The sequence below is a fragment of the Chelmon rostratus genome, chromosome 20 (assembly GCF_017976325.1).
Source record: "Chelmon rostratus isolate fCheRos1 chromosome 20, fCheRos1.pri, whole genome shotgun sequence".
Taxonomy (NCBI): domain Eukaryota; kingdom Metazoa; phylum Chordata; class Actinopteri; order Chaetodontiformes; family Chaetodontidae; genus Chelmon; species Chelmon rostratus.
This window is the reverse complement of record NC_055677.1, coordinates 5,166,569-5,187,848: the sequence shown is the minus strand read 5'-3', so window position 1 is coordinate 5,187,848 and position 21,280 is coordinate 5,166,569. Positions and strand designations below refer to the sequence as shown.

General features: G+C 41.9%; 1 protein-coding gene across 1 annotated transcript; it reads right to left on the bottom strand.

The window, feature by feature from the left end:
* Positions 1-858: 858 nt before the first annotated feature.
* Positions 859-20,658, bottom strand: tnk2a (tyrosine kinase, non-receptor, 2a). Its single transcript, XM_041961328.1, has 21 exons — positions 20,545-20,658; positions 18,898-19,002; positions 13,574-13,736; positions 12,657-12,727; positions 12,226-12,432; positions 11,766-11,915; positions 11,539-11,634; positions 11,190-11,371; positions 10,930-11,056; positions 10,689-10,835; positions 9,482-9,576; positions 8,765-8,959; positions 6,719-6,810; positions 6,544-6,588; positions 6,200-6,435; positions 5,795-5,998; positions 5,039-5,688; positions 4,372-4,507; positions 3,506-3,601; positions 2,285-2,412; positions 859-1,100 (listed from the first exon to the last, which is right to left on the bottom strand). The coding sequence occupies exons 3-21, from the start codon at positions 13,734-13,736 to the stop codon at positions 1,094-1,096; spliced, it is 3,027 nt and encodes a 1,008-aa protein (XP_041817262.1). The 5' UTR covers positions 18,898-19,002; positions 20,545-20,658; the 3' UTR covers positions 859-1,093.
* Between the last annotated feature and the right edge of the window lie 622 nt (positions 20,659-21,280).

Here is a 21,280-nt window from a genome sequence, read left to right as displayed (position 1 = left end):
CCAGCAGTTAATGTGTCAACACACCCATTAAAGTGCTATATACAATACAGCATCTTATTTTCATAAAAACATACAACTATAACGTCAGCTGACATTTCCCTGATTTTGAGATTGCTTCACTGACAGCAAGAAGGCATCGGCATTTACAGCGTTGGTGCAATCCCGGTTCAAAAAAGGTTGGGACGCTGTGTAAGACGGAAATAAAAACGGAATGGAAATATTTGCGAATGACTCTCTTTACCGACAACAGTTTTCTTAAGTGTTTCTGAGTCCATGTAGTAATTTCTTTTATACAACCATATGATCACAAAGTGGTTAACCTCGCTCCATCCTCGCTTGTGAGCGACTGAGCCTTTCCAGGATGCTCCTTTCATACCCAATCATGATACGATCACCTGTTACCAATCAACCTGTTTACCTGTGAAATGTTCCAACCAGGTGTTTCTTTGAGCATTTCACAACTTTCCCAGTCTTTTGTTGCTTCTGTCTCAACTTGTTTAAAATGCATCAAATTCAGAATAAGCAGATATTTACAAAAATCAATGAAGCTGATGACATCAAACACTTAGTATATTGTATTTGTACTTTTTTCAATTGATAATAAGTCAAAAAGGATTAAGAAATTATCACATTCTGTTTCATGAATGTTTTACACACCGTCCCAGCGTTTTTGGAATCAGGGTTGTACATTAATGTAAGCTAATGCGTGCGCACACCTGAACATGCACGCATTCACAGCTAAATTCACACCCAGTAAAAGTTCGCAGTAGCTACCAGCAGAAACATAAATTCTCATTATTCATATAACAATAAAAAAAAACATAAATAGCAACTGTTTCAGTAAACAGTGTGACTCATTCAACAGGATGCTCTGTTAGCTAATCATTAGCATGCATGTGTATGACACATGTAGTAGCGTGTATCCACAGTACGTAAGCGAGGCACATATGCTGCCTTATGTTCCTCCATTCATCAAACAGCGTCACTGTGTCTCAAGTCCTCGAAACGATGAGTCATCCAGGCAACAGGTCAGTATGGGGGTGTCGATCTAAATGGCATCAGGAGCTCGTCAGTCGTTGAAGTTCTCCTGCTGTCACTTCCTGAGAGACAGACAGAGAAAGACGGCATCATATGTGCAGGGTTGTTCGAGGGTCTGTGTTGTAAAAGCAAATCCACCACTGAGATGTTGGAGGAAAAGTGAAAAGTTGTAGTAATTGTTGTAGCTATTTTTTTTTTTTTTTAATGGAACAAATTGGTGCATTTAATGTGAAAAGAGTCACACGTCATGATGCACCCACAGAAAATGATCACCCTACTCTGCAGCTCCCCTTGGCTCTCCCAGTTTTTTCTAATGGAGGTTTTCACATTCGTAAGGAAACAGATTAACAACAATAAGATGAAAAACTTGCAGGTAAATAAAAGCTATAAAGAACAAATTCTAAATTTTGTGAATTATGCTTATTTGCTTTCTTGCTGTGAGCTAGATGAGAAGATCTCATCACATTCATGTCTCTATGCCAACCAGAGCTGGAAGCATATAGCTGAATATTTTGCACGCAGGCGTCAGTGATATTGATTTTTTTCAACCAACGAGACAGCGAATGAGTGCATTTCATAGAATGTTGGATGACTTCCTTTAAGTCGACCAGAAGTAATTAAAGTAAAACACAAAGCAAAATGAGCTAAGGGAAATAAAAGGAAAAATCTGAGCAATGGGAAGGTGACATTGGCATAACAGTGACCAGAGATGCCACTTCTAGATATAAAGCGTGTGTAAAGAGAATAACAGTGGTCCCAACACTGACCCCTGAGGCACACCATACTTACTTTGATGAAATGAAAACAAGAAAATGATTTGAGAAATGATTTTAGCTCAAGTTCAACTTGTATTAGTCAACGGATCAGAGAAAATTAAGTTTAATTTTGGTGAAAACCTCGCAGAGAAGCTCTGACAGCATGTGAGCACTCAGACTGGGTCTCTTAACAGTGACAAGAGCTCCAGACCGACAGGCAGACCAGGGAAGACGAGCAGATGGAGTGACATCGTCATCCCATATGTGGTTGTGTTGGATAATTTTTGTTCCTCAAAACTCAGCTACATGTTACAACAAAAGCATAGTCAATGCAATGAGGAATGCATGGACATACACAGAGCTGCTACAGACTGTACGGTACTGACAGTTTTCAATCTGCAGACTTACCACTGAAGTAAGTCTCCAAAATGAAGGGTCTTTACAAGGTGGGCAGGTGTTTTTCTTCGTCTCACCAGTTCAGTTGTACTTACATGTTTCGATGTGGTCCGTACGTGTCCAGCATGAGAGTGCTGGACTCTTCCAGGTTCCACTGGCAGCGCTGCAGAAGCTCCTCGCACTCGGCTCTCGACCGCAGGCCCAGACGAAACAACTGCTCCACCTGCAACACAGACGAGGAGAGGCTTGTTCGGCAGGAAGGTAGAAGGAAGGAGTTTTAACATCTGGGTAATGACAGCATCCTCCAATCACGCATGTCCTACGCTTCTCCCTCATAACAGGAGGTCCATATAAACATTTGGTGCACATTTGGTCAACATACCGAGCTCTGCATCCTCGCTGCTACACTGCTGCATGTTGTCCTGTGAGAACCACGTATCTCCAAAAACTTTATATGAGCTCAGAAAAACAGCCTGTTTTCAGCTTTGTGACAACAGATTTTCCAGCTAATCCAAGGGGCTTTTAAAACAGTTTATTTAGCTGGAGAAGGAGGAGAATTTTCTCAAGCCATAAAGGACCACTTCATCCTTTAGTTTATCAGAAACAATCCCATTCAAAATCCCCAGATTTGAAGATACGTGGTTTTCACTGGACAGGAAGGGTGTGAAAAATCGGAATCTGAAAAACTAACTTGTAAAAAAAGCAGTCGAGTCTGTATTCGAATAAAAAAAATACAACACTTGCCTTTGAGGTGTTCTGGAATAGAGGTATAAAGGTGCATAAAACAGAAATACTCAAGTAAATTAAATTAAATTCCACCACTGCTCCCCGGCTTCTACGTGTATTAGCATTTAGTTTAGTCTTTTTAACGTGTTCATGTTGATTAAATGCTGTATATGAGCTCTGCAACAGTCTGTGCCTGGTTGGCCACACCACCAGACTAAAATGCATTTTGCCACAATAAACTGCTTTTTCTGGGGAATAAACTAGCTGCAAGAACCCAGAATTTTAAGCATTTGTGTGCTTGTGTGTCCGTGTGCACCTCTGTGTTTGTACAAAAACTGATGAAGAGCGCCATTTCCCCCAGGTATCAAACTTCATTTATTTATAGTGATATCAGTTTTCTTGGTAAGAGGGTGCTTTATTTCAGGAAAATGTGTTGAATTCACAGCAGAAACTTCTGTATTCAATTTTACTAACTTTTTTAAGATACCTGGAGACAACATCTACTCAAGTGCACAACAGAAGGAAGATTAGCTTTCAAGGCTAACAGAGTATGATAAAAACAAGTGTGTAGACATACTGTATAAATGTACCTTCAAATGATTTATGGCCTGAGGGATGCTCCAGTTGTGACTCTGCAGAGCTGCCTGACACTCCTCCAGCGTGACACCATGGACTGCTCCTTGGACCTGTCAATCAAACCATGAACTTATAATGAATGGAGGATGTCAAATAGAAGAAGCATGACTGAGCCTATTAATTGTATTTACAAAAATATGTTTGTGGGTGCTGATGAGGGCAGGAATGATGACTGACTATATGACCAAATGCAAAAATGGTTTCGAAATACGGGCTATTTCAGAGATCAACACAAGCCTCCTGGTGTGTTGCAATTCGCTTTGGATCTTTTAGTCACCCTACTCTGAATAGTCTCCTTGTACACAGAAACAAATTCTCCATAAAAACATTAAAACAAGCAGATTTACAGTTTAAATTTAAAACTTGCTTAGTAACTTTTACAAAGGATCAAATTTGCAATCCATCAACTGCAACAGATTTTCAAACTACCCAAAAGCATCTTGCAGTTTACACCTTGCAAATTCACACTCCCATAAACCGTGCTCAACCTAGTAATAAAGTTAATTATTTTCTTTATGCTAAACCTAAATGAATTCTAATAAACCAATCACCATCCAGACAGTGGAAGAGCAAGAGATAAAGTGTGAAAATGATCATTAGCAAATTCAGCCAATTAAAAGCTTTTTGATCCAGGGCTGTGGGTTTAATGGAAGGGACTTATCAAACAGTGTTGTGCATGACTTTGAGTCCGCTGGAGCATTTAAGGGCATGTGGTGGTTGCATACTTATTATTTGTATTTTCCATGTGTGACTGTCAACAGAAAGAAAAACAAGGATGAAAAAAAAAAAAAAAACAGTATTTCCTTTTTCTCTCTCTTACCTGTGTGATGCTCTGCTCCTGTTGCATGCTGGGAGCTGCGGTTCGGCCATTGTTGTTGTTGTAGGAGGAGTTTGGTTTGGCTCCGCCGGGCTGCTGCATGATGGGTTTGACTGCAGCCATGTTGGCTGCTCCGTATCTGATTCAAAAACCACAAATAAAAAATGTGGTGACAGTTTAAATGAATGTTTTTAATAGATAGCAATGTTTATCTTTGAACTACAACTGCAGTTTACAGGAGATGATAGTAATGTGTCTGACAAATATTTAAAAATATTAACATATTTATTATGTCTATATTTATTAACTCCATGATCCATTAGCCAGAATTCCCACAATTATCAGAATGAGACATGGGATCAAAAATACTGGAATTATGCTTTAAATCCCAAATCAGAAAGAACATTTAAGAATAGTTTGACATATTGGGAAAAATTCTTATTCACTTTCTTAAATGAGAAGTACTACAATTATGAGTCAGCTATTCACAGCATGTTATCTTAGCACAAATACTGGTACAAATACTCTAAACCTGACGAATGAACATATCATATCTAGTTTGTCTAATGTGTACAAAAACCAAAAGGTAAAAACTTAGATTGTGGTTCTGCAAGGCTTCATGTGCTGGACTATTTCTTGACCAGGCATATATATGAAACAAGCAGTGCACCTTTCCAGAAAAGCAGGTCGATCGGACAGTGGGGCGGGAGCAGAGTTCTGAGAGCTGTCAATCAGTGAGGAAAGGCCACGCCCCTCACGGAAGGCAAGAGGATCTAGTAAGGAGCTGGATGAGTAGGAGGAGCCGCGAGCCGTGAGCCGTGAGGAATGTGATGTGACTTGAGGCAGGGAGGAGGTGGACGTGTTGGAGGACAGAAGCGGGCCCAGGAGTCCAGACGCCCGCCGTGGGGATATGGAGAGGGGAGGAGGAGGCAGGGCCATGGGGGAGGAGGATAGCGGCGGTACCAATGGGAGGGGAGAGGAGGAGCGGGAGCCCGGCTGAGAGAAGGCATGGTCTCTGGGTGGGATCTGAGGAGGTGTGTCTTCATGGTCGCCCAGGGAGATGGAGCTGGAGCGCGCCTGCGGGTGGGTGGTGCAGGTGGAGAGGTTGTGTTTGGAGGGACGCAGCGGGGGGACGGGGCTGCGAGGAGGCAACACCGGCCGGTCCTCAAAACAGGAGGTGAAGGAGGAGGAAGTGGAGGAGGGGGAGGGAGGTGGCAGGCAGATCTGTCGATGAGGGCCCAAAGGAGCCAGAGGCATGGGGAGAGGTGAGGATGGGAGGGAGCGGCCTGTTGCCATGGGAACCTGCAGCTTCACCATCACCTACATCCACAAAGACAGACAGAAATATGAGCATCGATGTGTGATATGTGTCTGTTAAACATGTTGGCTTATCTTTAAACTGCAACTGGATGTAAAACTTTCTCACCTCTCGCTGCAGCTCTTGGAAGAGGTCAGCTGACTGTGACTCACTCCTGCCCGCCATAGTGCCGCTTGGCGGGGCGGCGGTCTCTTCAGTTAACCCCTTGTTGATAGACCGCACCTCCTGGTCCTCTGATTGGTCGTCGAGCTCCGTAGCAACCTCGTCGTAAGCTGGCTGAGGGAGAGGCCAGTCCAATATGGAGGGAGTGTCCTGAGGAAGAGAGTGATGGACACCCAGGCGACAGTTCAACCTGCTGCTGCTTTCGGCAAAAATTTAATTTGACTTTAATTTGTTTTAATTGCTTACACGTGCCACTCCACCTTCATCACACGGGCAGCTTTTGCCATTCATAAGTCTTTAACATGCATTTTCTGTGAATCAGGTCAGACTGCTTTCACTCTCTGGTGGTACCTTCAGTGTGTCATCATCTGGCTGCCGGGTCTCAGTGAGCGGCGAGGGCGTGGTCGAGCTGAAGCTGTCATCAGTGAAGTCAATGAGCGACACCTCGCTTTTGGCCGAGCGCATGCCGGACCCCTCCCACGGCCGGAACTTCAGACCCAGGGACACCCCCCGCCTCTTCAGACCCGACGAAGCACTGGTGTCGTCATCGTCGTCGTAATCATCCATCACAGAGTCATAGAACGGCTCTGGACACACATGGAAGCACGAGGGTCAGGAAATGACAGCAGCAGGTATGTATTTAAAGGTGGGATTGCAGACTAGAGACAGCTCAGGGCAAGAAGAGAGGAACTTACTCTTCAGCAGAACGGCCGGTTGAGGTGGACGAGGAGGAGGTTGCTCTGATAAAAGAGTTTTAGACATTTGACTTATTCACTGACTTCAAATGACTCTAACAGAAAAAAAATAGTTTTCTAAAGATCACTATTGTGAACTACTTAAGTATGCATTTCATTGCTTAGATGAATTTACTCTTGGCACGGTTGGGGAGTTTGGTCGGCCTCGCGGTGCCCGAGTCCATTCCAAGAACATCAGGAGGGTCCATGGGGTTTCCCAAATACAGACTAAAGAGGAATGGAAAGAGGTAAATCAGATTAATCAGTGATGGAGGAAGTATTCAGATCTTTCAATTATGATCAATGCTCAATTGGGGCCTAAAGTGTGCCAAGAAACTATCCTCCACACCATTAGACCAACACCAGCCTGAACCTGAACCTCTGATACCAGGCAGGATGGATCCATGCTTTCATTCTGACCCTATCATCTGTACGTCGGTGCAAATCATGAGACTAGGCAACAACTTTCCAGTCTTCTATTGTCTCATTTTGGTAAATCTGTGCCAGTTTTAGCCTCGGGTTCCTGTTCTTAGCTGACACGAGGGGCACCCGGTGTGGTCTTCTGCTGCCTTAGCCCATCTTCTTCAAGGTCCACCCTGCTGTGCGTTCAGAGATGCTCTTCTGCATACCTCAGTTGTAACGGGTGGTTACTTGAGCTCCTGTTCCCTTTCTATCAGCTCAAACTAGTTTCTTTTTTTCAGATCATTCTATGTAAACTGAGACGGTTGTGCATGAAAATCTCAGTAGGTCAGCAGTCTGGCACCTACAATCATGCAATCAAAGTCACTTAAATCAACTTTCTGCTCTTTTTTCTGATGCTTTGTTTGAACTTGCACTGAGTTGCTGCCACTTGATTGGTTGATTAGATATTTGCCTTAACGTCCCTCTGAAATATGGTTGAGTAGAAGTAGAAAGTGGCATGAAAGGACCTCAAGAAAAGTACTTCAAATTTGCACTTAAGTACTTGAGTAAATGTACACAGTAACACGCCACCACTGGATTCAAAGAAGTGTTGCTGTAAATTCATTCAGCATTTGTTTATATGAGGAACATGTTTATATAAAGGTTACAAAGTGGGCTGACTAACAGCTGAACCTATTATTTCTTTACCACCTCTCCTTTGTATTTGCTGTATTTTCAGTTGTACACACTTAACGACTGTAATGTCTGCTTATAAAATGGGCTTTGAGGCTTTTTCTTGCAGCAGTTGTGAGGTTTCTCTGGATTTGAGCGTGTTCTGAATAAACACAACATCTGCTGGTGAACTACAGGTGATGCACTGCTGCACTCCAGTGGACAGTAGTGGAAGAAGTACTCAGATCTTTTACTCAAGGAAAAGCAGCAATACCACAGAGTAAAAAACTCTGTTACAAGTAGTAAAAACCCTACTATCTTGAGAGTAAAAGTACATAAGTATTGGCATCAAAATGCACATAAAGTACTTATTCTGCAGAGCAGCCATTTTCAGGGTCATATCTATTATATCAATGGATTATAATTAGTGATGCATTCATGTGTAAGTATCACTTAAATGTTGCAGCTGGTCAGAGGCGAAAAGTAGTTAAGTAGATTTACTCAAGATTTACTCACTGTACTTAAGTACAGTTTTGAGATACGAGCATTTTCCTAGTATTTTATTTCCATTTTATGGTGTTTTATACTTATTCCACTACATATCAGAGAGAAATACTGTACTTTTTTACTTTTTTCTCCAGATTTCTTTGATACCTTTCATTACTAGTTACTTTGCTCATTCAGATTACTAATACAAAATACATTCAGCAAATAAATGATGATGTTTTTAGCTGGACATTATAGAGTGAGGGAGCTCTGCATTTAATTTTTCATCATTAAGGTGGCCTGTTAAAAAAGTGTTTTTCAGTATAATAAGAACCTTAATACATATATTATTCGATATATACGTATATTTATCATAAACTATACTATTGTACTTATATTTTACACAATATTGCTGTACTAAATATTGAATTATACTATATTACTACATTTCACCTCATATATTCTACATCCCATACTACTGTATATTATATTGGTACTATGTTATACTACATACATCTTTTCTGCTATATCTTATCTCAATGGACCCCGGAATGAAACCTTACATTTACTCTTTCATTTCACATTCTATGAATAATAACTTCACTCGGTGAGTATTATTAACCTGTCTATACGATCTGCATGTCCCCAGCTCCTGTGAGGGTCCGTGTCTCCGTGCCCAGTGTGGATGAAGGAGTGTTTGAGCGGTCGGCTGATGTCCTGGGCGGACAGACCGGCAACTGCCGTCACCACGTGACGAGGAAACTGACCGACACGCAGCGTGCCCCTGTTCTGACCTCGCCACCAGTAGTGCTCTGCCCTGAAAGCACACATGGACAAACACAGAGGTATGATTCTGCCTCTGTCACATGAAAACACTTTTTTAAAAGTACAAATCACAGCGGAAATCAAGCAATGTCTTATTAGCTTGTGGATTTTCATTTGGACACACACACACACACACACACACACACACACACACACACACACACACACACACACACACACACACACACACAGGGACACACAGGGACACACACACACAGACGACTAAACAAATGTGCGTCTGTCCACTCACCAGAAGCCACAATATTACTGTAATGAGCCAGTAAGAGGACAGTAATTACAGTAATTTTCTTCAATGCAAGGAATCCAACATCAACAAAAGATGTATTTGTCATCCTGCTGGAATGACCTTGATTCTGCACTGACACACTCAAGCATGACTTCCTAAACCAGTAATTCTGTTAAAAAACTGCTCTGCGTAGAAGAAGAAAGTCGTTGAAGGACTGCAACATTCCTCGACGTGCATGCGTTGTATAACAAACAGTCACACGCTGACCTTCCCTCTATGATGGTGATGACGTCGTTCATTTTAATCTGGAGCTTGTCTTCCTCCTCAAAGTCTTGCAGCGCTCTCATGTCTGTAGGCAGAGTCTGCAGAACACAAACACACTGACAGCTTGAGCAAGAAGCTGCAACAAGTCCAATGAATTATTACTGTCATCAGCAGGATCATAGAGACAAACAGAAAAAAAAACACTGTCATTCTTTATGATTGTGATTTAATGTTCCCACTTGCTCTCCCTTCATTGCCCTTTATTTGCCCATTGCACCACTTTGTGACAAAGCACCTTTGGAGCTACCAGAACACATTTAATCTGAGTGATAAATATGATTTGTTATTCTTGTTATTAAATTCGGTCCAAATCTGACCACCGATATTTACGTCATTTAGAGCTGCACAGAACATTTCATGAGGCTGAATAGAAGTACTGTAGTTCATTTCTGTGGTGTGGTAAATAAAACTTTAGAAAACACTGGAAAACTATTTGTTTTGTGTGTTTTGCTGGTATTGATCCTTGACACGACCGAGCAGCCTGATTTGGAGTTGTGCACACAGCTGCTTTTCATTGTTTATGAGTAGGAACTGGGTTTAAATAGTGCCAGCTTGTTCTTTGCAGAAGCCAACCTAAGCTAACCACAACAGTTCTATAAAAAACAAGTTGACTAATCACACAGCTAGCTTGACTGTGAAAAGCTCCCTGTTAGCTACAACGGCTAATGCAGGAGGCTACTTTTCTATGTTCACTGTCATTTGGACTATGAATCGTGTCATTTCGCTAGTTGGCTAACAAAATTGCTAGCTTGGTTAGCCAGCAAATTCTCACTTAACTGTCCCTGTATTAGCTACAATAGCTAATCCAGGGGGCTACTTTCTCTTGTTGCAATCTACATTAATCATTTTAAACCTTTAAACACAGTGAAAGTAAGATATTAGCTCGCCATTTTAGCTAGCTAGTGACCACTTCCAGGGTAACTTGCCATCAAACCAGTTGTTTCAAATGATTCATGTAAAATTTTGTTTATCTGGAAATCTTATAGAAGGCTCGTGTTGCTTGGACGAATGTACTGTAAGTTGTTTTGTCTGTGTTGTACACCTAAGCTGAGCTTGCAAATATAACCACATTGCTGAATTATGACTTTAACCGTTGTGACGTAGCTACAAGCCTTCATTCAGTTTAGTTTCGACTGAAATACTGTGCTACCTCCAGCAGGAAGTCTCTGAGGGCGATGAAGGTTGGTCTGTCCTCAGGTTTTGGACTCCAGCACTGCAGCATGACGTTGTAGATATCCTGAGGACAGTCTTCTGGTTTACACAGTCTCTCGGCCTCCACATCCACCTTGTGGAGGATCTGCAAACAGAACGTAAATTACAGAATGCTAAAGATTTTTGATTTTAAAGTACAAAATCCCACAGCAAAGATGTGTGTGTGCATATGCATGCACCTGGCTCCCATTAAGGCCCAGCCACGGCTCCTGTCCGTGGGTGAACATCTCCCACAGGGTGACCCCAAACATCCAGGTATCAGATGCATGAGAGAAAGTACGAGACTTCAGGGACTCTGGAGCACACCTGGAGAGACACAAGGACGAAGGCAGAGGTATGGAGAAGAAGAAAATAGAATAAAATAACTCCAGAACAGTTTGAACCACTCAAATTTGAGGTCTGGAGCCAAGCAACTGAGCGACCAGGATGCTCCTCTCACCATGGGAAAGGGATTTTGTGGCCCTCCTCCATGATGTATTGGTCGGTGTGTGTTGGCAGTGCCCTCATCAGGCCAAAGTCTCCGATCTTCACCGTGTCGTTGGTGGACAGCAGAACGTTGCGAGCAGCCAGGTCCCTGTGGAGGAACCGCTTCTGCTCCAGGTAGGCCATGCCGCATGCCACCTGCACACCAACAGAGACATGTACACTGTAAGTGCTTTTTCGGAAATGTCAAGCTTCATCAGCAGAAAATCACATATCTGTTGGCACTGCACCAAATATCTGATGAAACTGAGGGCACATGAGGGTTATAACTTCCACTTCCTTTTGTGTGTTGGGTGTTAACTGACCTGTACAGCGTAGTTACACAGAGAAGAGATGAGGATGTGACCCTGCCGCTTTCTGAGACGATCCAGCAGGGAACCTAGAGGGGCCAGCTCGGCCACCTGCATTCAAACAGGTACAGAATGGACACAAAACTCATCCCTCACTACATGTGCACTTCTGATTTGTGATTATTTTTGTGGTCTGTGTGCATTTGTTAGTGAACATATTGTCAAGCGAGTGTGTGTCTTACCATCTTCATGGGCTGTGTGAGGACGATGCCATACAGGCGGATGAGGTTCTGGTGGCTCAGTGAATGCATGGCGTTCACCTCTCGGATGAAATCATCCAGACCGTCTGAGTCCAACACGCTTGCCTTCAGGCACTTCACAGCCACTGACAACTAGAAAAGACAGAGAAGGAGAGACGACCAACAGAATTAACGGCTGTAATTAAAACTGATGCAAAGCCTTCGGGCTGAGGGTGATTTGAAATTTAAACTGACCCTCAGTTCAAATGGGACCGTTTTTTAGTTAAACATTTTCAAGTTCAAATGAATCTTGAGAAATCCAGTCCAATTAAACAAAGAGATGGGTCTGAAGAAGAGTTTGCAGGTAGTGTGAGTTCATGGCCTGATGGCCGAACCTATAAACACATTAACCATCCAATAGCATTGCAGGGTTACTGACTACATAAAATGGTCTGTGTCTCACCACTCTGCCGTTGGGTCCGGTCCACTCTCCTCTCCGCACCACCCCGAACGTGCCGTCTCCGAGCCGCTCAAACAGCTGCAGCTCCGACTCTCTGATCAGGCAGGTGAGCGAGGCTCCAGACTCGCTATTGGCCGAAGCCGCGCTGGACGACGCCCCCTGAGGCAGGGGCTGCTGAGGTTCCGCATCAGGCCGTTTCACTGGAAACACCTACGGGCCCGTAAGCAGAAACTGATGACCGTGGTTTTCCTTCTTGTGCAAGATTTTTGATTTAATTTGATTTATTTGTGGTTCTGCAAAACACATGTTAAAGTGAAAACAGTAATTTCAGACAATAAAAGACTCAACCAAGCTCTGGTTGAAAAACTATTTTGCATACATATGTGTGTGTGTGTGTGTGTGTGTCTTTTACAGACAACAGAGTGGTACTGCACCTTGCTCATCCAGGACTTGCGTTTATACAAGGCTCTTCTCCTCTTGACGGCCTCCCAGAGCCTCCTCTGACCTGAGCCGACACAATCACAACAAACACTGAAAACAGTTTAGATTTCAAATTTAGCCAGTGGTGGAAAAGCTATTCAGATCACTTACTGAAGTAACAATGCAACAAAGTAAAAGTACTCACCCTGTACCCTGTGGCTGATACATTATTATGATATTATAAGACTGTTAATGGTGTATTAACGTGTAGGCAGCACTTAATTGTTGTAGCTGCTGAAGGTGGAGCTAGTTTGAACTACTTTGCATACAGTGCAGTAGCTTAGTCTAGTACTGGTCCCCATCCTCGGGGTCAGCCACTCTAAAAGGTCACCAGATACATCTAAGGGGTCGTGAGATAATTAATGGGAAAGAAGAAAAAAATAAAATGCAGATACAAAAATTAGTTTTCATTTTCTGGACTTTTTTTAAAGCTCTAATTTTTTAAGATCTAATTTTTTAAGCTCTAATCTGAAAAATTTGTGGGAAATGTCTCTTTGGTGGAACTGCTAACAATTCATACACATCTGGAAACCATTGGTATGTACTTGGTTACTATCTACCACTGCCAATTTTAGCCAATTCACACAATTCACGTACAGAGATTAAGTACATATAACTTGAATTTCTCGATGGACTCATTTTCATTTAATGACAAAAAGTGCAAAACTCAAACCCAGCGACTTATAAATAACAGATAATACAAATATTCTCAATGTCAAAATAAATATGAAATATAAAGCTCCATTTTTTAAGTTTTTAAAGGAGATAAGATAGATGAATAAAATAAAATGTGGGAAATTCCAACATGCATTGGAAATTCCTTTAAACCAGCATCTAGAGTGAAAGGGAAACAGGAAATGACAGGGCGTACCCGGGCGTCCCATGCCGATCTTCTCCAGGTCTTCATTCTTGACGTAGTCGAAGTGGGAGAGTCGCGTGACGTTGAGCTCATCACGGATCCGCAGGAAGTACTGCTGCAGCTGCACGTCTGTGAGCAACTCCAGCAGCCACTCTGTGCCCTCCTCACACTGCATCTGCACACACACACACACATTTGCCTTCTGTTACCACACATGTGAGGACACACTCATTGACAAAACATGGTGTCCAAGGTGCAAACAAGAATCTGATTCTAACTGTGTTCTCGGCTAAAACTGTGCAAAGTCAGTCTTATGCTAAGCTAGTCGGTCGCAAGGAAGCAAATAGGCCCCAAATGTCAAACTCCACTTTATATCGATTCCTATGTGGCCAAACTTGGGTCTAAAACTGCTCTTTTATTTGCACCCATCTGGATCTTAACATGATGTCACGTCATGTATGCTGCGCCAGTGTTATGTGGGAATGACTAAGAAATTCACGTTATTTAAAGCTGTCAATGGGTTTGTGTGGGATATGATTTGTTCCCAACAGAGACTGTAAATAAAGATGGACAACGGGTCTCCACTTCCACCCACTGTACAAACATGAGGCCAAAATATCCTGGATACAGGCACTGCCATGTTGTGCTGGTGATTGGAGGATGGAGCTGCAGCATCAAGGTCATTTTTTAGTTTGTCCCATCCTCTAACACAGGCATGTCAAACTCATTCCATAAAGGGCCGTGTGGCTGCAGGTTTTCGTTCAAACCAAGGAGGAGCACACCTGGCTGGAATCAATTAATCAGCTGATCTCAGTCTTCAGCTGATAACTAAGTGATCCCTTGATGTTGATTGGTTGGCCTGGTTGGCCTGACATTTTACAATATTTTACAATACTAAAACAAATTTTCTGTTTCTAAAATGATTAGACATATTTTAGCTTCACACACGATCCTCATCGGTGAAGGAACAAAACAAAAGTCAAGCGATGAAACAATTAGCTGATCTGCAAAAAACAACAATTTTCACAATCAATCGTTACGTCGTAGCATGAAGCAAAAATGCCAAACGTTTGCTGGCTTCAGATTTGATGTTTTTTTCTGTTTCATATCACTTTTAACAATAAACCAGCGGTACTAACCTGCGTGTTGAGACCCCAACACGGGGTCGCAAGTTAAATCTGACGGGTCGCAACATTTTTAACAGGTTAGGAAAGCAAGAAAAAAAACATACTAATGCTACTTAAATTTTTATTTAGCTTTTTTTTTTCCAGACTTGCCTTTAAATGTTGCTTTTTTCTGGTGAATTACTGCTATAAAAGGATCATTTTAACGTGACACTCCAAATGGTTTATCACATAGAATCATCTGGGAAGTCATCCATAGAAACTGTTTGGAAAGGGACAGGCACTGTCAAATACTCGGAGGGTGATTGGACGAACCATCCATCTATCATTGGCTACCTTCAACCAATTAGATCAACAATCAATGCAATCTTGTAGGACAGCAAAACATCTTTTCCATGCAGAAAAAGGTTTAAGCGTTGTTCTTTACTCTTCTTTCAATGTAGAAGTAATGATGCTATAGCAGTGTACGCTAACCTTTAGGAGGCGCCATTTTGTTTCTGAACGAACAATTGTGCTGTCGCCACATCTAAACCACACCCATAGCTGCCAGTACTTCCTCATTGGACATCGATTTGTCCGGACAACTGTGGTTCAGCCACTAGGGCAAACTTGAAACCTGGTAACGTGATCTTGTGCGATCTCTTGCGATAAAACGAAAGAAGGTATTGACAATTAAGATATTCAAAAATCATTCAAAACAAGAAAACAAATCAGTCTTTGCTGGAACTCTAAACTGGCAGACGTACATTAAACAGTGGTTTGCTTTACAGATCACAAGCTAAACCGTGTGGGTACGACTGGACTACACGGTTAATTAAAATTAAACTCAAATGAAACAGAGTCTGTAGCTGCAGCCCTACGGTACACACAAACACACACCCACTAATAATCCAACACACACACACATGCTGTGACTGCAGAGAGAGAAGACGAATCACTGCATGTCCAACCACAACTTCAGACTTTACCATCTGTCCCCTGACACTTTCTCTGATCCTCCCGTCTCTCTCCTCTTCGTCCTCCTCCTCCCCCTCCTCCTCTCCTCTGGTGTAGGGGAGTCGCTGGTACATATAGCTCTCCCCCATACTGTAGCAGCTCCTCTCGTCCGTCGCCTTGTCTCTCGATCTCCCTCTCTCTTCTTCTTTTTTTTTTTTTTTGTCTAGCTGCTATTCAGAGGAGGCGTTAGCTCTGCCTCTCCGAGTCTAGTTTGCTAATCTCCTCTCGGCTCGGTGACCTTCTCCGCTCAATCGATAGGCGCATGCACACACACGTACACAAACGCACCAGGAGGCATTTGACGCCACTCTCTCCACCCGTATCACCTAAAGCTATCTATAAACTCTCTCTGTCTTCCCTCCCACGGATTCTTTCTCTCCCTGCTGACTCACGGCTTCCTGCAGCGTCGGACACCTCCATACTTCCCTTTCTCTCTCCATCTTTTCCTCTCTCTAGCTCTCCATCTCCTTCTGGCTCAGCAGCCGAGCCCACTGTCTAATGTTAAATAATTCAGCAGCACTAACAAGAGGGAGGGAGAGGCAGATCGTGGAGGAACGAGGGGAGAAAATGCAGATACAAATAGGTGGACAGATGGATGGGTAATTGGATGAATGGTCAGGCCAAAGAGAAATAATTGGGAGACACTTCCCAGCATGCATTTGATCGATGCTGACATGCAGATGGTGCAGCAGTAAGCTTGACTTCAACCCTAACGAGCATAACATTTTCTGAAGGATGGAAATATAATGTGGTAAATTTGCTTTGAATGGATTACGCTGGTTCCAGTGTGGTTTTACATCAAATTGAGTATTTTTTGTGTGCTGGGCTGTTGGTTGGACAAAAGAAGCAAAAACATAGCTGTGGGCGTTGAAAAATTAGGATTTTCAGCCCTTTTTTAAAAAGATATTTATCAACGAAAAATGTCCAACAGCTATTGAAATATGAGGATTGCTGTTTTTATTCACCAGTGCACATCCATCACACCCTGAACACAACCAGAGCACTGCACGCCAAAACAACCCAACACAACAACAGTTTACTCTGACGAACACTGAAAACAGGCATATAGTATCATTAAACCTGTAACACTAAAACATCTCATTACCTACAGATTATCAATTATATATTTACAGTTTAAAATAAAATACACAGCATACCCGCCCGCTCTATGTACAGTGTATAAATGTGCATAACCACACACTTCACGTATATACAGTAATCTGTTACCTCTTCAATATCTATTCTTTTGCACTATTTATTCTCTTTACAAGTTACAGAATCACTCGTATGAAGGTTACATGTTGATGGTCATTATAGCTTTTTATATATACTTTTATATATTTTATATATCTATTTTTCACCTGCACCACCATCAACATTTTGAGAGTTTATTTTGTTTATTTATTAGACAAAAACAGCAAAGAGAGCTTGTGAAATGTAACAAACTCGCAGGTATCTCTCAGATGAGTTATACTACCAAACTATCACCTCTTGACAAACAAAGTGGTATAACAAGACAGGACGGGCCAGGGCTAGCTGGTTAGCATGCTAACTTCAGTAGATATCTCTACAACAAAGCACATAAACATCTTTACAGACTGTCAGAATTGTTACTTCCTCACCTTCTGTTGATAATGTTAATTTTTTAATGTTTTAAACTACAATTCTGGCCATATCTTACACATTGCACCTTCAAACATTTCTTAGGTTGGTATGTCATCATTTTTAAAGTCCAGGCTCCACCCTGGACATCAAGGCCATGTCTGGGTACTGACTTAAACATCTGCAGTTGTTCATGCAATCACTCCAGGCTCTTTCCAACATGCCACATCAAAACTATCTAAATATGTCAAAATCTCCTCTCCGTATTGTCTATATCCACATCCTCTACACCTCAGCAGTGTGCATATTTAACATCAGGGTGCCCTTTCACAGATGGGTTAATTATGCCAGCATGAGGAATATGTGACTGATATTATAGCAGTCATTTAGTCAGTATGTTTGGTAAAGGCTTATCCACTACTTGCACAGAGCTTTTAACCAAAGACCAAATGTACACATTAATCCTATGAGCTTCATTTGAAATATAATTAGCTCAACTGTCTTTCAGTAAGAACTGATAGGAATGTGACTCTGGTGCTTAATTGAAAATTGTGAGACGTTATTTTATAGCTTCTACCGAGCATTTACAAGGCAAGAGTGAAAGAAAAAAGATAACGAAAGACGCATCATTTAATAGTGTAAACTAAGAGGGAGAAAGCAACGATGACAAGATAGAGAGCTTTCACCATTCGCTGCATTTGATGGCTCACTGGTGCATGAACTGCAGCAGCGAGAGCAGAGTGTGTACAACAAATGCCTGTACATTCCACATGTGTGTTTATGTGTGTGCATCTGTGGCCCAAATGAGCACAAAACCAGAGCTTTCATCTCCCTGCGTGCACGAGTTTTATCGAGGGCAATACTCCAAATATAGCAAAGCTAAATTTAGCTTACTGGCGTGAAGAGTGGAGCGGTGTGAACAGAGCTGCTTTTATTTGCTCTCATCTCAGCATCAAATACCTGAGATTCAGCGAGGACTGTTAACAGACACACTGTACGATGAGGGTTTATTGTGCAACTGCATTCTTGGTTTCGCTGTCCACCGGCTCTGACCACTGACTAATTACAGAGACCAGGAAACAGCAATTTTTGGAGCAGCATTCCTGTAATTTGGTGCATTTAAAGTTGAATCAGAGTACTGAGGCAGCATTGAATCAGGGTTACAGCAGTTGTGACACCACTGTGTAAAACATGAATGAAAACAGAATTCAATCATTAGCAAACAAACTGTATTTACCAACAACAGTGTTACAAAGTGTTCCTGAGCCCATGTGGTAGCCTCCTTTCTACATTCATGTGTTCACAAAGTGGTGAACCTCGCTCCATCCTCGCTTGTGAACGACTGAGCCTTTCCAGGATGCCCCTTTCATACCCAATCATGATACTATCACCTGTTACCAATCAACCTGTTTACCTGTGGAATGTTCCGAACAGGTGTTTTTGTACTTTCACTTCAGTAAAACTGTTGGGATTTCTATTTGTACTGTAACAGAGTATTTCTACACTGTGGCATCACGACTTCTACTTCAGTAAAAGATGTGAGAACGTCTTCCAGCACTGTGGAAGTGTTAGTGCAGTCGAGGCCGGTGCAGGTGTGTGTTGACCTGGTCTCACCCTGCAGACGTCTTCTGGTGGATCAGAAGTTTAAAGCTGCAGTCAGGAGTGACTGAGGTCGCTGGAGGTCACCTTGAGGGGGCCATGGGTGGAGAGACCCCACATCTACACACACATAAAGAAGTATTCACCTCCAGAAATGTACAAAGGAAATATAGATTTTACATGAACTGAACTGAGAGACGGAGATAAACAGACACAAGAGCCCAAATGTCGTTGTTTCCACACAAATTATTAACACACGCCAAATACTCAAAGCAAACTCCAGCTCCATCTGTCTCCAAACAGAAGACAGCAGAGTCTTTCACAGCCATGACAGACTGAAACAAACCGAGGAAGACAGTGAACACAGACAAAGAAACAGCCAGACCAGGCAGCCAATAGCAGGGCTTATGCAGTCCAGGATGGGCCCACGTCCTTTTCTTTTTTTTTTTTACTTAACATAAATTTAATTTTACTGCTTTTCATTCATTTAAAACACTCACTACTGTCATATGCAAGCAATATTTAATATCATGCAGTAGGCTATGCAGCCACTGTTTTCCCATGCTCTTGCATTCTGGTGGAGCTGTGATGTCCTACAGTGTTGTCTGCCTGGTACCCCTGGTTGGAGCCCCCTGACCTTTGATTTGCCGTTTTTAGTATTAGATTGAGATTTGAATGTTCCAGCTTCAATATCTACAGTTAAATCAATCTTAAGATAATTGAGGAGAGTCTTCATCTGAGTCAAAAATCTACTTGTTTTTGAAGACAGTGTTGAAATATCAGAAGTTCCTGATTCAGCTGCACTTTACTGCAAGATTTCCCTTTTTTCAGTTTTTTCCATTTATGCTTCTAGACTTTTGCAAGCACTTTGTTTTCTGACTATCTTTATCGTTATGCACTAAAATACCAAATGTAAATTGCCTGTACATGAAAACCTGTTTGGCACTAAATCAGTTTCTGATCATGATGAAATTTTAATTGAACAGTTATCTTAATAATCTCACCATATTGATACATGGATGTCACTTTACACTTTATACCACTGCCATACTTGTACTATGCTGTGCTTACTGGTACTACACATAAATATTGTACTGCACTGGCTCCACCTGCTTACAACCGGTCATCTCAGGATATATATTTGCTAAGACTGCTTCACCATGACTGTTGCTTGAAAAACAGAATAAACAAAATAATTAAAAAAAATTTACACTTTATGTTTGTGTTTAGTTAAAAACATCTGGTGGTGAAGATGGAACTTAGTATTTGTAAAATTCTGGCAGTAGTCTGGTCTCAAGTCATACTTTATAATTTTTATGTCTTAGTTCAACATAATTAAATTTAAAAGTAAGGACAAATAAATCCAAAAACAGACAGACAGATTGATAAATATCTATTCATCTGTAATGAACCGAGCACAATAGATTTTAATTGATCAAGCTGCTTCTTCACCCTCAGTCAAAGCTGATTAGCCTGCTGCCTCCGTTACGTTAGACTCCCACCTGCCCGCGTGTCAGTAAACATCTCACCGCTACAGTGTCGTCCCTGAACACATCAGTTGAATCTCTATTTATTTCTTCATTTACTGTGCTTTGTTTTGGTGCAACACGTCGCATCTTCCTAACAGAGAGCTGCCAGAGAAAACAGCCCCTGCACACTGACCTGTGAAGACGGGCGCTTCGCGGGAGACCAGTCCCCTTCCTGCGGTCTGTCCGAGCTCCGTCCGCCGCCCTCAGCTGGCGCTGCTCGGCGGGAAGCCGAAGCTGTTTATCGGGAATTAGTTAAATTCAGCGGATCCGTTATCTCTCTCCTTTTCTTCCGTTAATTCCGGGACTCTGCCCAGTGCGCCTGCAGGGATTTACGAGCGTCACAGAGCGTAACCTCACGCGCACATCTAGCGCTCTGGGTAACGCTGCTGCCCACTTCCTGTTTGGAGGCTCGGCCTTCAGAATAAAAGACTTTAGGTGAATAAATTCCAATACATTGCAGTTTGAAATAATATTCTGTATGTTTTAATTGACCAAAATTTAATTTAAATTAATTTAACTCGTAATTAGCTGCAAACTTTAACACTTAAAACTACAGAGACATAATAGGGACCAGGAAATTAAACTGAACATTTCTCTTTATTTGCTCTCTAAAATGTACATTTACTTAGCAATGACAAGACCTTACATATTAGTAAATAGAAGTAGAAAATAAATCAATACCCTCAATTCTAACTTGTTCATTTTTGTAGAAAATCTTTTAAACAAAATCTTAAAAGGAAAAAAAAGTTTTCCAATTTGTGCATTACTTTGTTTTATGGATAGCCTCAAAACCACATACTCACCAACTCTGCTTTTAATTTGAAAAGCGGGCCACCGGAAGTATAAAAATATGTTAGTTAAATGAAGGA